Source organism: Sturnira hondurensis, unplaced genomic scaffold, assembly GCF_014824575.4.
Source record: "Sturnira hondurensis isolate 20B ecotype Veracruz unplaced genomic scaffold, ASM1482457v3 Scaffold0008196, whole genome shotgun sequence".
Taxonomy (NCBI): domain Eukaryota; kingdom Metazoa; phylum Chordata; class Mammalia; order Chiroptera; family Phyllostomidae; genus Sturnira; species Sturnira hondurensis.
The window spans coordinates 4,845,604-4,861,381 of NW_028080827.1; the positions used below are offsets into that span (position 1 = coordinate 4,845,604).

At 41.4% G+C, this 15,778-nt stretch overlaps 1 protein-coding gene across 3 annotated transcripts in view; it reads left to right on the plus strand.

The window, feature by feature from the left end:
* Nucleotides 1-15,778, plus strand: part of GALK2 (galactokinase 2) — a 129,724-nt gene that overhangs the window by 85,439 nt on the left and 28,507 nt on the right. For all 3 annotated transcript variants that reach the window (XM_037054595.1, XM_037054596.1, XM_037054594.1), the window contains exon 8: nucleotides 4,199-4,409. In XM_037054595.1, coding sequence (XP_036910490.1) covers nucleotides 4,199-4,409 — 211 coding nt within the window. The remainder of the gene's footprint in view (nucleotides 1-4,198; nucleotides 4,410-15,778) is intronic.

The window sequence follows — 15,778 nt, forward strand, 5'->3', positions numbered from 1 at the left end:
TCAAAAGGCCAGAGGTTGATATTGGGAGAAGGCTGCAGTTGAATAACGAGGGGAGAAAAGTGAGTCATGGATGAATTTTGTAGAAGGACCAGGGAAGTGAGAGGGAAAGCAGGAAAATTCATTGCTACAGGAGCCTATGAAACAGGGAACGTGAAGAAGATAGATAACAAAGAGTGCCAGAGCCGCTGATTCCTTAAGGAATAACAGGGCTGGGAAAAATTCGGTGGCTTTGGAAGTGGTTTTGGAGATAAGGAAGGGCCTCCATACGTGATAGTTGGAGTGGCCACTGAGGGCCGGGAAGCAGGGCTGCCGGGCCGCTGGGCCTAGTTGTTGGACAGTGAAGGAGAGGGAGAAATGGAGAGTAGTAGCTTTAGGAATAAGACGTTTTAGGACAGGCAACATCTGTACATGTTTGAAGACCCAGGAATAAGTGTCGGGTGGAGAGAACTAGCTAGAGAGGCAGCGCAATGTGGAGAGGGAAGGAAACCTGACCCTCGCAGAGTGCCTCTTTCTGGGCTGGGAAAGGTGCTGGATGTCTTTTTTTATCTTATGTAATCTTCACAATAGCTTGTGAAGTAGCCATTAAGTGTCCCACTTTACCTGGGAATTTCCTGCCAAGGTAGGTTGTGACTTGTTTTAAGTAAGCGCAGCAGTCCGCATCTCTCTTTGCCCCTCCTCTTCCCATAGTGTCTCTTAGGAGTCAGGCGTCCAGAGCATGCTGCTTGCGGATGCCATGGACAGCCTATGCTGACGGTGCAGTGAGGACATCCATTGTGCCCAGCTGTGTGCATTTCTTCTGTGGCCTGCAAACTAATAGAGAGAGAATGTGAACAGTAGTTGGAAGGAGGTGAGGGGGAGATGAGCAAAACAAAGAAATATGGACAATAAAAACAACTATGTATGATCCCAGTTATTCCAAACTATGTTTGTAGGTGTGCAAAAAGTGTGCATGAAGAAATGTGTGATAGGGTGGCTATCAAAATGGCAGTTGGCAGTTATCTCATTGGGTGATTATAGATGATTTATTTTACTTTAATTCTTTTTGTACTTTGAACTGTATGTTTTTTGCAGTTTTAGAAACATGGTGTGTGAGTTGTGTAATCAGAAACAACAACATAGCTGCATTTATTGTGTGGAAAAAAACTTGAATGAATTGTGTTTAGAGGTAAAGCAGAAAGGGATTAGAAATTTTACCCTTTGCTGACCTGGTGAGGAGCCAACTTGGTACTTTTCCCATTGGTTTGTTAATAGCGCTTCGTGTCATGAGAACATCAAAGAAGGTGGGTCTGACAGTCAGGCCCCGTCTTAGTGTTCTCCTTCCTTCCCTACCCTCTTACTGGAAGTCCCGGTGACGCTCAGACTGAGGGCTTTTTCTAAGTGTAGGAGAGTGCCGAGTTTGCACCTGGGACAACCTGGAAGTGCCAGTGAGCTAATCAGTAGGGCCCCTCTATCAGTGTTTCTGGGTATCACTGACCCTTTGAATTCTTGTCTTAGGCTCTTCTTCCAAGGGGAACCATCTTAAGACAGGGCCCTGGTGCTATTTATCTGCCTCTTTCCATGACTGTGGACAAAGCATTTGTTTCCTGCATTCTCGTCCACAGAGCAAGGAACAGGCTCAAGGTACCACCTGGAAGTGGTATCTCATATGAACAGTAGTGTTTGCTGTGGTGAAAAGAAAATGGTGAATGTTGACAAAGAGCTGCTTTCTTTGATTTTTCTCACCCTGCTATTAAAGTGAGGAACTTGTGATGAAATGACCTATATCCCTGATTCATAGCCCTGCTTCACCAGTGTGAAGTGGGCCAGCCACCAGGGCTGTAAGTGGCAAATTCCTGCATGAAGTTCTGTCTTTGAGCAACAGGGATCTTACCCACCCCCTTCCCTCATGTGCAAGTCATCCTTCTGTTTCCAGAGCCAAATTTCAAAGGGCTTAAGCGGGTTTTCTAGTTTACTCCTGCAATGTAGTGTACATGTGCAGCTGTCGTTGAGGGCATGTGGTGGATGTCATTCTTACTGAAACACACGCCAAATTGGCTGTGTGGATCCTCCAGCTGAGGGCTAAGCGAACCCAAAAGCAAACTGGGCTATTGCTGGAGTGGATGTGAACCTCTGTGTGTTAGGGCCTCTGTCTGTGCTGGAAAGGCACACAGGGAGGCTGCCTTTGACAACCTTGTAGGCACCAGGTGTCCCTTGCAGACTTTCTCCCTGTGCGCCAATTTCCTGGGATGTAGCACCTGAGGTAGTGCGACCACGGCAATTTAGAGATCGTTGGAATTTAGACAAACATAAGCCAGAGGTTTAGAGACCATTCTTAGGATGAGCTCATTCTCATTACTTGGGGGCCATTCTTTGATGTTTTCCTCTTTTTCTCCTTCTCCTTGTCCTTTTTCCTTGAAGGAACCCGTCTATCAAAGTGTTTTTTAAATCACTGGAATGTTTACTTCTAATACCAACCTTAGTTTATTCTTTGAAAACCATTTCTGCGACTGAGCAGTGATTTAAACTAATAGGAGTAGCAGGACGCAGATGTCAGCCAGACCTCACTGAGAATGTGGCCTTGGGGAAGCGAGTTACAGGACCTGGGGTCAACTTCCAACTTGTTTCTTTGGGCGAGTCACTTACTCTCATCTCTTAAACAGAGTAAGAGCACCTATCTCAGAGAGCTGCCAAAGATGAAAAGAAATAAAAGAGCACATTTGGGATCCTTTTGTAGAACCATACAAGTTTCATTGCTTATCTCAGTTGGATTTGGGTTTGTATAGAAAGCATCGTTCTCGGAGATCATCGACTTCACCTCTTTTTCTATATAAAATAAATACATTATATGTTTTTCTCTTGCATTATGTATGCCTTTATAAGTTTTCTGAAATTTTATTTTTGGAATATAGACCATGGCTGAATAAATTAAGTGAATGGATGAATAGGTCGGTCTGTAGGGGTATCGAATCTAACACCGGTAATAAACACTAACAAAATGTGCTGAGCAAGCAAGGTCAGAAGAAAGGTTTTTGTTTGTGTTTTTGTTTGAAAAATGGCACCAGGTTCTGTGAAATCATTGAACAGGAAAATAGAATCCTATTGTCTTTTTTCCAAGTTCTGCCTGAAATCCTTAACTTCTTTTAAATGTATGAACCAGAGGTTTAAAAAGATTAATGAATATAAGAACTGATGTTATTAACATTCGTCAGAAGTGAGTAGCCCTAAGCAGAGTACAATGCTCTTTTGGTAAACCCTGCTTCCTGTTGGAAAGAAAGAAAATCAAATCATGAGCATAATAGGCGAGTAAATCAGATGCACATTGCCTTGAAGACTGATTTCCCCTTCTTCTTGCTGTTTGTGCTGTCTGCACCTGCCGTCTCCACACCCAGGGACTGAGTTTTACAGGCCTCCTAAAGAGAGAGATCTTTGCTGTTTAGGTCGTTTCCAACCTAGTCCAAAGGGTTCAGTTAGTGGTTTGGGGGGAGTGAGGGAAACAGATTCTGGCTGGGGGTTCCGGTGAGTGGACCTGGTCAAAAAGGTTTGGTTTGTACTCAGCTGCCTTCGGCCGATGGAGAGGGTGCCTCAGAATGCAACTGGGAGCCAGACTCTTCTCTTGAGGGTAGAGAAACATACAGCTCCACCAGTACCAGCAACCTAACGCAATGGATGTTCGTAAGGTCACCCATGAGGTTTTCATTTAAAATCTGGGACTTTACTCTAAACACCCAGATACTTAAATTCATTTGCCATTTCAAAGAAGCATGTAGTAAACAGAAAATGCTCTAATGAAATTGGGCATACAGTATCCACCTCAGGACCCAGGTCATGAGAGATTTGAGTAGGGGTTTTTTTTTTGTGGACTTTACAGAGAGTGATATATTAGGGATGAGCTGAATGGGATAAAAGAACAAAAATTATTCAAAGAAATAGCCCTGAGGAAAAGTGATGACAGGCAAAAAAATTGGTGGACTATTGGTTTTTATTTTTATTTTTTTTAAGCAAAATACTTAACTAGCCTGTGACAGTCATACAAGCATGCTTAATTCCAAACATCTGAACCCAGTATGCATTTTCAAGCAATGGTGGGAAATCTGGATAGGTTGAGTGGAAAAAAAACAAAATAAAACAAAAACAGCTTAAAGTTGAATCTGGCTAATTAAAGTAACACACACCAATTTCTGCAGTGAACACTGACCATTATCTTGGTTTCAACTTGCAGCTCCTGGCTAAGTACAAAGGCTTGCAGTGGGGTAAAGTGCTGAGGCTGGAGGAGGTGCAGGCTGATCTCAGGGTCGGTCTGGAAGAAATGCTGCTGATCACAGAGGATGCTCTTCACCCGGAGCCTTACAGCCCCGAGGAAGTTTGTAGGTGTCTGGGAATTAGCCTGCAGGAATTTCGGACCCAAATCCTGAGTCCAAATACTCAAGATGGTGAGTCTGCTGGAGAAAGTGAGGGCATGGGTTGCTTCTCCACTCATGGCTGAAAAGTCTACAACTTCCACAAAGGATCTTGCTGTATCTGAAGCATGCTCGAGGGGGTTTGGAAAATGGGTGTCTTTTAGCAAAATTAACTATCTAAATTCTTGGCTTAGTTAAATTCATTTTTTCATTCACCAATAAACATTTCTTGGTCTGCTATATGCCAGGTATTCTGGTGAGGCAAAGGTGAATATTACAAGGCTCCTGACCTCAAGAAGTTCGTAACTCAATAATCTTCCCCTTTTCATCTTCCTTTTTACCCCCACCTGTTTTTCTGGTTATTATATAAAAATGTCTAGATTTGAGCAGTGCTCACAACTGCTGTGGAACAACACATTGGATGGAACACTAAGAAGTCTTCACTGCTTAGGTTGAGACTTGTGGCCCACTTTTGTGTGGAAGCCTCTTCAATTTACCTGCTGCTTTCAAGTAATTTTGTTTTTTTTACTAATAAATCAGATACCTGAGATGAAGGCCAGGTAAAAGTTGGAGGTACAGAATGAAGCCTGGGGATACTTTTTCAATTTTTAGAAGTAAAGGTTGTTTATTTGTCAGTGCTGGGTGTAGAGACATCTAGCTAAGATCAAATAGTTTCTTGAGGGAGAGTTGGGAGGGTGGGATCTTAGAACAAAGATCAGCCTCAGAGCCTCATTTCCATCCCACCCCATCCAGTTCAGTTCTGCAGTTGGTTATTGAGTGCCGACAATGGATTGGTCTGCCCAGTAATGTCTTGAAGACTGCAATGACTGCTGACAGCTTTCGGCTAAGATAAAGGAACCATCGGAGGGCAAATCATCGGTGGTTTTGGTTTCCAACACTGTTAGGTCCAATTTAGTTTGATGAACACTTACTGAGTCTGTAGATGAGCGCACTGACCTGCAGGCTAAATTAGACTCGCCACCTGTTTTTGTGAAATGGACTTTTGCTGGAGCACAGCCGTGATTAGCCATGGCTGCTTTTGTACTGTAGCCGCACAGCTGAGTGGTTGTGACAGAGACTGAACAGCCCACGAAACCTAAAGTGTTTACTTTCTCACCCTTTGCAGAAAACGTCTGCTGATCTCCATGCCAGAAAGGCACTATACCAAAGCTACTCTTCTCGGATTAGGGCCTTAAGGTTCTTCACTTACTAGATTTGTGACTGTTATCCTAGTTTTATGTGTAATAGGTTTAACAGGAATACCCGCCTTAAAAGAGTAACGCTAAGAGCAAAGTGTGATAATGAGGTGCTCATAATGGGCGCTGCTTTTGTTATTTCTCCTTCCCTTTCCTCCTGTACCTCCTCTAGGATTGAGGCTGAGCATTGGGAACACAGAGGTAAACACAACAGGGGTCTATCCTCAAAGAGTTTACAAAGAAGCCAGAGAAACCGATAAAGAAAAAGCTGTGCAAAACCTTTTTAGATTGCTATTTATTGAGTAAATTATCTCTAGCTTATTATATGTGTTTGCTTCCTCTGTCAAATATTTTAAAGTATATTTTATTAACTATGCTATCACAGTTGTCCCACTTTTTCCTCTTTTGTCCCCCTCCACCTGGTACCTCCCGTCTCCCATCAATCTGAATCTCCCCCCTTAGTTCATGTCCATGGGTCATGCATATAAGTTCTTTGGCTACTACATTTCCTGTATTATTCTGAACATTCCCCTGTCTATTTTGTACCTACCAGTTATGCTTCTTAATCCCTGAACCTTTTCCTCCTTTCTCCCCCTTTCTCCTCTCAGTTGATAACCCTCCAAATGATCTCCATACCTATGAATCTGTTTCTGTTCTGGTTGTTTGCTTAGTTTGTTTCTGTTTTTTTGTTTTTGTTTCTTAGATTCAGTTGTTGAAAGTTGTGAGTTTGTTGTCATTTTAATGTTCATAGTTTTGCTTTACTTTTTTTCCTTAAATGAGTCCCTTTAACATTTCATGTAATAATAGCTTGGTGATGATGAATTCCTTTAGCTTTACCTTATCTGGGAAACATTTTATCTGCCCTTCCATTCTAAATGATAGCTTTGCTGGATAGAGTAATCTAGGTTGTAGGTCCTTGCTTTTTATCACTTTGAATATTTTTTGCCAATCTTTTCTTGCCTGCAAAGTTTCTTTTGAGAAATCAGGTGATTTCTAATGGGAATTCACTTGTAGCTAACTCTCTGCCTTTCTCTTGCTGCAATTAAGATTCTCTCTTTATCTTTAACCTTTGGCCTTTTAATTATGATGTATTTTGGTGTGGTCCTCTTTGGGTCCAACTTCTTTGGGATTCTCTGTGCTTCCTGGACTTCTATGTATATTTTCTGTGCCAAAGTAGGGAATTTTTCATTCATTATAATTTCAAATAAGTTTTCAATTTCTTGTCCTTCCTCTTCTTTTTCTGGCATCCCTGTGATTTGGATGTTGGCCGTTTTGGAGATGCCTCAGAGCCATCTTATACTCTCCTCATTTTTCTGAATTCTTGTTTCTTCTTTCTGTTCTGGTTGGATGCTTATTTCTTCCTTATGTTCCAAATTATTGATTTGAATCCTGGCTTCTTTCCCTTGACTGTTGATTGCCTGTGGATTTTTCTTTATTTCACTTAGTGTAACCTTCATTTTTTCCCCTTTCTTTTTTACCATACTCAGTGAGCATCCTGATCACCAGTGAGCATACTCTGAGCATCCTGATCACTATTGTTTTGATAGGTTGGCTATCTCTGTTAAATTTAGTTCTTTTTCTGGGGTCTTGTTCTGTGCTTTCATTTGGGCCATATTTCTTCGTCTCCTCAATTTGGCAGCCTCACTGTGTTTGTTCTTGTGTATAAGGTAGAGTTGCTCTGATTCCCTGTGTTAGTGCACCTGTTAAGTTGCATCAGGCAGAGCCTTAGGTATTCGCCAGGGTGGGGCAACCTGCTTTACCACTTCATGGCTCTGTCTGGTGGCAGGGGCTGGAGAAGGGACAATGCCACAACTGGCTTCTGGAGGTTTGCCTGGCACTTTCCCCATTTCCAGTTCCCATTTGCAACTGGCAGCCTTCTAGCTGCTGCCCTGGTGGTGATCCCCAGAGCAGGTAGGTTAGCATATGTTCTAAGTCCATGTGTGCCTGGACTTTCCTGAGAGACTGGCATCTTCTTCCATTGTCCCAACCCCCACTGTTTTTTAAAACCAGAAGTTATAAGGCTTATCTTCCTGTCATTGGAACGCTGGGCTATACAGTTGGGCCTGGTGCTGGAATTGCTCGCTTCCCTGGTGACCCCCCCCCCAATTTTTATCCATCACATGTGAATCTGGGGCTGCCCATTCTGCCACCACTGCCACCTCACCATGCTACACCACATCCTCTCTGCCCCTTCTACTCAACTGGGTAGATATGGCTTCTTTAAATCCTTGGTTATCGGACTTTCATACAGTTTGATTTTCAGGTTGTTCTGGGTGTTTTTTCTTTTGAAGCTAGTTGTAATTCTCCTTATGGTTGCATGAAGAGACAAAGGATGTCTACTTGTACCTCCACCTTGATTGGAAGTCTCCTCTGTCAAATACTAATTGATTATAAAGACATGGGTTTATTTCTGGCCTCTCTCTTCTGTTCCATTGATCTATGTGTCCCAGTGCCATGCTTTTTGATATTTTGACCTTAATAGTACTGCTTGATATTAGGTAGCATGATATATTCAACTTTGTTCTTTCTCAGGATTACCATTGCTCTCTGGGGCCTTTTGCAGTTCCATATAAATTTTTGAAATATTTGTTCTAGTTCTGTGAGATACATCATTGGTATCTTGATAGGAATTGCATTAAATTGCAATTGAATCTAATTGCATATATATTACTTTGGGAATCATCAGTGAAAAAAAGACAATAATTCTGACGAAAAGACAGATTCAGACAGATTCAATAAAAAGACAAATTCAGTTCTCCCACTGAATGGGAGAACATATTTACCCATACATCTCATAAGGGGTTAATATCCAAAATTTATGAAGAACCTATAAAACTCAACACCACCCCCCCCAAACAATCCAATTAAAAGATCAGCAAAATACCTGAATAGACAGTTCTCCAGTAGACATATGAAAACATGTTCAATGTCACTCATCATCAGAGAAATACAAATTAAAATCACAATGACATATCACCACACACTGGTCAGAATGGCTGTCATCAGTAAATCGACAAATGATGGACAGGATGTGGAGAAAGGGGAACCCTTTTGTACTGTTGGTGGGAATGCAGATTGCTGCTGCCACTGTGAAAAGCAGTATGGAGATACTTCAGAAAATTAAAAGTGGACCACCTTAGGACGTAGCAATTCTACTTCTGGAAATTTATCCAAAGAAGCAACACAAATTCAAAAGAATGGAAGCCCCCCTCTGTTCACTGCAGTGTCATTTATAATTGCCAAGATTTGGAAACAGCCCAAGTATCCAGTAGATGAGTGGATAAAACAACTATGGGACATTTACACAATGGACACAATGGATTATTACTTGGCTATAAAAAGAAAAATTTATCCTTTGAGACAGCATGGATAGACCTGGAGAATTTTATGTTAAGTGAAATAAACCAGTCAGAGAAAGACGAGTACTATATAATTTCACTGATAGGTGGACTCTAGTGAACAAACTGAACAAACAAGCAAAATAGAGACAGACTCATAGACGGAGAGCAGGCTGACAGCTCTGGGAGCAGGGGTTGGAGGGTGGAGAGAAGGAGCAAAAAGGTAAAAGGACTCATGAACATGGACAACAGTGTGGTGATTGTCCAGAGCTGGCCTTACTAAGGAGATAGCAATTAGACAAGAGTTAGAGAACAAATAGGAATTTCCAACACAGACAAGCATTTAGAAAGACAAAACAGCAAGTGCAGAGGCGAGGAGGAGTGAGGGAGGATTATGCATCCAGAGAAATACAATTAGTTGAGTGTTTTAAAAAAATTATATATCATAGCGGTCAGTGATTTATTAGGCTGAGTTTGTAGAAAGGCCCAGATTACCAATGGTCTTGTCAAATACTTTGTGTTTTACATAGTTAATGAAATGTTAGTTGAATGAAGAAGTTGGATAGGGCATTGGATAAGGAGTGTTTCCAGGAAATCGAGTTTATATTTTGACTTAAGAAACCAACCAGTTTCTTTAATTTAGCTAATGTATATACTGACTTAATTGGGCTGGGTATTATGCTGGATGCTGGGATACAGAGATAAGTAGAACACAGTCTCTACCTGAGAGCGACCAAGTGTCTCATGGGAGAGAGTGCTGCACAGCAATAACAGTAAATAACACCCCCTGCAATAAAGGGACTTATCAAGAGTCTTGAGAGTATGGAGGAGAGGATGACTAAATACCTGGGAAATGTGGCTTGAATTTGAGCCGGATCTTAAAGTTATGGACTTCCCAAGCTGTGAGGGGTGGGAGGCCATTCTAGGCAGAGAGTATAGCCAGAGGAAAGACATAGAGACCTGAGGAGTAACATGTGCTAAGAGGTACTGTGTGCGGTATGAGTTGGATGCCAAAAATACTATTTAAAGGGTTGTCAGTTAAGGGACTGTTATTCTACTCTCCATCACATAAGAGCCTGAACTTGTGGATTGTTGGTGGATATTACAACAGGTAGATTCTTAAGACTGGAAAGGAGAATTCTGTTGTAATTAAAGATTGCCTGTGTCTAGGAAGGAAGGGAGGGAAAGAGGAAAGAAAGGAAAGAAGAAAAGGAACAGAAAGTAAGGGAGGGTAAGGTATGGATGCTGAGAAAAAGAATTATAATATGGGAAGTGATTTGGGGACAAGATGGTGAGTGAATATATATGTTTGTCTGGTGATATGGCAGAGCATCTAAATAAAGACGTAGAAGATAGAAAAATCCAAACTGTATAATTAGATTTGGGAATTTTTGGTGAAGAAGCAAAGAACCCTAATAGACACTGAGGATATTCACTGTCAAATGATCTTAAAACTGTCTTATCAGGATGTCACTTCTTAGTTCAAAAACCTTTAGAGACTTACCATTACCTCATTGCCTAACTCCTTAAATGGACGTTAAGTTTTTTCTCATTTGGCCTGAACTGTCCTGTGTGGCTCCCTTTTAAGCCCGTGCCTGTCCATGTGGACTGTTGTCTTGGCTGCACCGTTCCACATACTAATTGCATCTTGATCTCGACTCTGGGCCTCTAATCCTAAATATCACTGTCCTTTTCTGACTGGATCTTTCCCTTTTGCCTGAAATATAGTTTCTACCTCTCTTAAAAGTTCAATATAATTTTTTACTTCTTCCTTATTCTTCTCATTCCATAGCCTCTTCTCTATTTGTGTTTCTTTTTCTCTGCATCTGTCTTTCTTCCCCCTCTTTTTTTAAGCATGTTTTTGAAGAAGTTAATTTCTCAGGAAGCCTTGGGAAACACAAAGGATAATTTGCTAATCATAGGCCATGCATTGTTCTTTATGTATATATTTAAGTTTCTACCCCTGAAGAATAAGGATTACATTGTTTTTGTAGGAAATGATGCATACTTAATCTTTCCCCTTTCCCCAGAACGACTTCCCCACTGGCCCACTTGCATCACTTTCTATAATTTACTTTTGTTTTGTTTGTATTCAGTAAATCTAAATTGAATGAATGAATCCATTTTGTAGTTCTCAAAAGATTCCTCCTTTTGCTTTTGGAATGGATAAATAAAAAAATTAATGTCACTTGATTTACTCCCTGGATCTAGGCATCTAACCTCAGCTAAATTGCCAGCTGAATTCTCTTGGCACTCCATTTTAACTTTGGGGATTTATGTTTTTTATATCTTTGCCTTGTGCCTTCTGAGTTTATGCTTTGATTGGTCTAAGACCTTAAGCAAATGTTTCTCATAACCCTTTGGAAGATGCAGGGCTTATTGAATGTGACATTGTACTTAGACTGTGTGAATGGGCAAATGTCATATGCCCCCAGCAGAGGACTCTGGAGGGGGCTGTCTCCCCTTTATTCCAGGTTCTTACACTTTAACCTGCTTAGTTTTGATTTAATCTAATATTCTGATCATGGAAATCCATTTCTTTCTTAAAGGGATGTAGAATTTGATGCTTCCTAAATGCCCAGTTTGCTTTCCTTCTTTAACTGGATATGAGTGTGAGTTGGGAGATGTTGACCTTGAGGTGACAGTGTAGAGAGAGATGTTTCTAATCAAACTGTGGCTTGCAGCCTCTGCTAAACCATCCTGACTTCCAAAGGCCCATGTGCAATTATTATTTTTTTTCCAAATTTTTAATAATTAAATTTAGAAATGCTTAGGGCCATTGAAATTAAACACACATACACACACAAAGCAAAATCCTCAAATTCTTTAGATGTTATTTAGAATGGCCACAATCTATAACTAGGAACTGGCTAAGAATAATTTAACCATTTTATGCCAGACCTTGGCCACAGGTAGGAATTACCTAAGGGTGTGGTACAATGTCTGAGTTTTTAAAGGCTCAGGGCCAAGCTGATTTGGGAGGGGTGTGACCCAAGAGGAAACGATGAAGCTGTGGTCAGAGCCAGCAGAGACGGGCACCTTCTTCTTCACAGCAGATAAGTTAAGAACATGAGCTGGAGGATAAACAGAGGAGCCCATGAGGAATTCAGTGGAGGCTGAGGTGGAAAATGGATCAGGTAGTTTGGGTGCTGGATTAAAAGGGGAAATTTATCAGGAGCATTCCTTTTGGGAGGCCCAGCCTGTGCTCCGTGTTGGGGTGTCCCTGCTACTTAGAAGCACCAGGTCGAGCTGGAGACAAATCTCATTGTTTGGATTACCAACTTTGCCTGTGCTGGCCAGTGGCTGAGTAATTTAGTTGGGTTCTGTGATCTCCAAGTTCATGAGTGCTAATCATGGCTTTGAGCAAACGCTGACATAGACTACTCTTTTTTTTTTTTATTTTTTTTACTCTTTTTTTAAAATTTTTTTATTTAATTATTCTTCAAGTACAGTTTTCTGTCTATTACTCCCATCCCATCCCACCCCCATCCTCCCCCCTCCCTCCCATTTCCACCCTTCTCAGTTGTTATCCATGTATCCTTTATATAGGTTCCTCTAAATCCCTCCACTATTTCCCCTGAAATTCCCTCCCTTTTCCCCTCTGATCACTGTGCCCTGTTTTCTATTTCAGTGTCTTTGGTTATATTTTGCTTGCTTGTTTACTTTGTTGTTCAGCTTCCTGTTAGAGGTGAGATCATATGGTATTTGTCCTTCAACACCTGGCTTATTTCACTCAGCATAATGCTTTCCAGTTCCATCCATGTTGTTGCAAAAGGTAGGAGCTCCTTCTTTCTTTCTGCAGCATAAAATTCCATTGTGTATATGTACCATAGTTTTTTGATCCATTCATTTACTGATGGGCACCTAGGTTGCTTCCAACTCTTGGCTATTGTAAATTGTGCTGCTATGAACATTGGGGTGCATAGGTTCTTTGGGATTGGTGTTTTAGGGTTCTTAGGATACAATCCCAGCAGTGGAATTGCTGGGTCAAAAGGCAAGTCCAATTTTAGTTTTCTGAGAAAATTCCATACTGTTTTCCATAATGGTTGTACCAGTCTGCAATCCCACCAACAGTGGACCAGAGTCCCCTTTTCCCCACACCCTCTCCAACATTTGTTGTTTATTGCTTTGTTTATGATAGCCATTCTCACCGGTGTAAAGTGGTATCTCATTGTAGTTTTAATTTGCATCTCTCTGATAGCTAGTGATATTGAGCATCTTTTCATGTGTCTCTGGATCCTCTGTATGTCCTCCTTGCAGAAGTGTCTGTTCAAGTCCTTTCCCCATTTTTTAATTGGGTTAGTTGTCTTCTTAGAGTGAAGTCGTGTGAGTTCTTTGTATATTTTGGAGATTAAACCTTTGTCTGAGGTATCATTGGCAAATATGTTTTCCCATACAGTTGGTTGTCTTTTTATTTTAATGCTGTTTTCTTTAGCTGCGCAGAAGCTTTTTATTTTGATGAGATCCCATTTGTTTATTCTTTCCTTTATAGTCCTTGCTCTAGGGGACATATCAGTAAAAATGTTGCTGCCTGAAATATCTGAGATTTTCCTGCCAATGTTCTCCTCTAGGACTTTAATGGTGACATAGACTACTCTTTAGGAGGAGGGTATCTAGAGCAATGCCCCCCCCCCTGCCTCCCCTGTGCACCCTGCAAAAAAACACGAAAAACTTGTGATTTACTTTAAGGTGTATGTATTACTCTTCACCCATATCACCTGATTTTAATCTCACAGCAACCCTGGGGCACATGGTTATATCCTCCTTTCACAGTGAGGAAACTGAGGTCAGAGGGTTACATGTAGTTACAAGACTGCAGAGGCAGGAAGTGCTGGGGCCAGCTCCCAAATCCCAGTCTTCTGATGCAATCTAATACTCTTTCTGCCATAACTTTCTTCTCAGTATATCGATAAGCTGGCCTTCACAATCCTACACCAAGAAGGGGAGATAGTATCGAATTTTGACTTTGCTTGGCTGTGTTTCATTTTTCCCCCTAAAACTAAAGAAAGATAATGAAGATGGGTTACTTTGTGCTTAAAGAGTTTCCTTTAGTCTCTTTCCCATTCTGGTGCTTTGGCCATAGAAGGAGGTGTACAACCGTGTGGTATTCAGTAGCTTAATTTCAGGAGCAAACTCAGCTCATCCAGAGGTCATTTGAGCTGTCACGTTGTACAAGAACTGTGAGAAGTGCTATAGAATTTTTCTCATTTGATAAAAGGCTTCTCATAGATGATCATAGTTAAGTTTAAGGAAAATATTTTTTTAATCTAATGGAAAAGTAGAAAGGTATAAAAAGAGTCAGTCGATCAGTAACATCAATTTCCAATGAACTGTTTCCAGATATTAAAACTGATTTAAAAACAGGTTATGAAATATCAAACACTAAATTCTATGATCTCAACACATTCAGTTGTTTTTCATGTAAGAATCTGGAAAGAAAAGATTTTCATCAGGAGCCTAGAAGAAATGCCAAAGGAAAGTATTGAGCTTTCTGGAGTTCACAGACGGTGGTGTAGCAGAAATCCCGGAGATCTGTGTGAGACCAGATAAAAGTGAGTCCTTAAGTTTTGTCTGTTGCTTCTCAGCTGTTGATTGCTCAGCTGTCTGGCCACAGAAGGCAGAATCATGCCAAATGTTCCTTTCTAGGAAAAAGCGGGCTGAAGTGTTATGCTGGATCACTTGGAGATGATGTTTCCTTTCTGAGCTTTCTTCCTCCTCCTTCAGATGTGTGCATTACACACCCCTGTTCCATGGTTCACCTTCCCTCTTCAGTGATTTAAGGTGCTGAAAATGAGTGTGAACATACTTTTATTAAGCGTGATTTTAGAAAGAGAACATCTGAAAACTCGACTTCCGTAAGAACACCCAGAACCAGTGTGATGGTTGCCGTGGACTGGGTGGTGCCTGAGCCACTGTGGGGCGGGCTGGAGCACAAACCTCCCTCTTATCACACACGGCTAATAATGGTAGCCTTGTTTCTGTCTCCTGAGGCCATTCTGGAGCCACAAAAGCAGAATCCTGGAGTTTTTATCCACTCGTGTGAGAGTTTCAAAAGAGCTACAATGAAACAAATTCTGAAGGTACTTGTTGATGAGGAATTCACCCCCGCTGTAGTCTTAAACACACTTGACCATCTTGGACTGAGTCAGGCCCAGAACAAACCTTTGAGCTTGACCATCTTTTCATACTCTGTACCTTCAAACCCTTGAGCTCCCCAGGTGTCCTGAGTTAGTGTGATTTGGGGAGGTCCAGCAGTAGAGGAAGACGGTGAATAGGCCAATGAGACTAAACTTTGGCCTCTGGCAGACACTCTGATCCTCTTTCTCAGAGAAGAGAGTTTTCCTCTCTCTAGGGAGGTCATCCTTTTGAGCCTTCAGCGTCAGGGAAACTGCAGCTGCTGCAGGGTCGGAGGGGGGCCCTCTACCTTCCTGTGAAAAGCAGCCTCCTAGACTCCAGTGACCTGCGACTATGCAAACAAGCTGGGAAAAGCGTACCCAGCTTCACGTAAAGTTCGCTCACAGTATTGAATAACCGCACGCCCCGGAGCTAAGTCCTGAAAGAGCTGCAGCAGCTAAATGTGATCTTCGAGGCACCACCTCCCCACAGCACTTGCATCCTTGAACAGGGGTCCTTGTTTTGTACATTTCTGTACAAAATAGTATTTCTGCAGTACCTAGCACATGTTTGCTAAGTAAATAAGTGATTTAAATTAATGTTCTTCTTTTCATATGGAAAAGTAATAGGTAGGAGGCCAATTCAAGAACTCAAAGCATTCAAAGTCTAAAGAGTCGTTATAGCTAGTTTTTAAAGAAAATCTGTTCGAGTACATTAATAATAATAACAAGCACTAACATTGAGTACTGTGTGC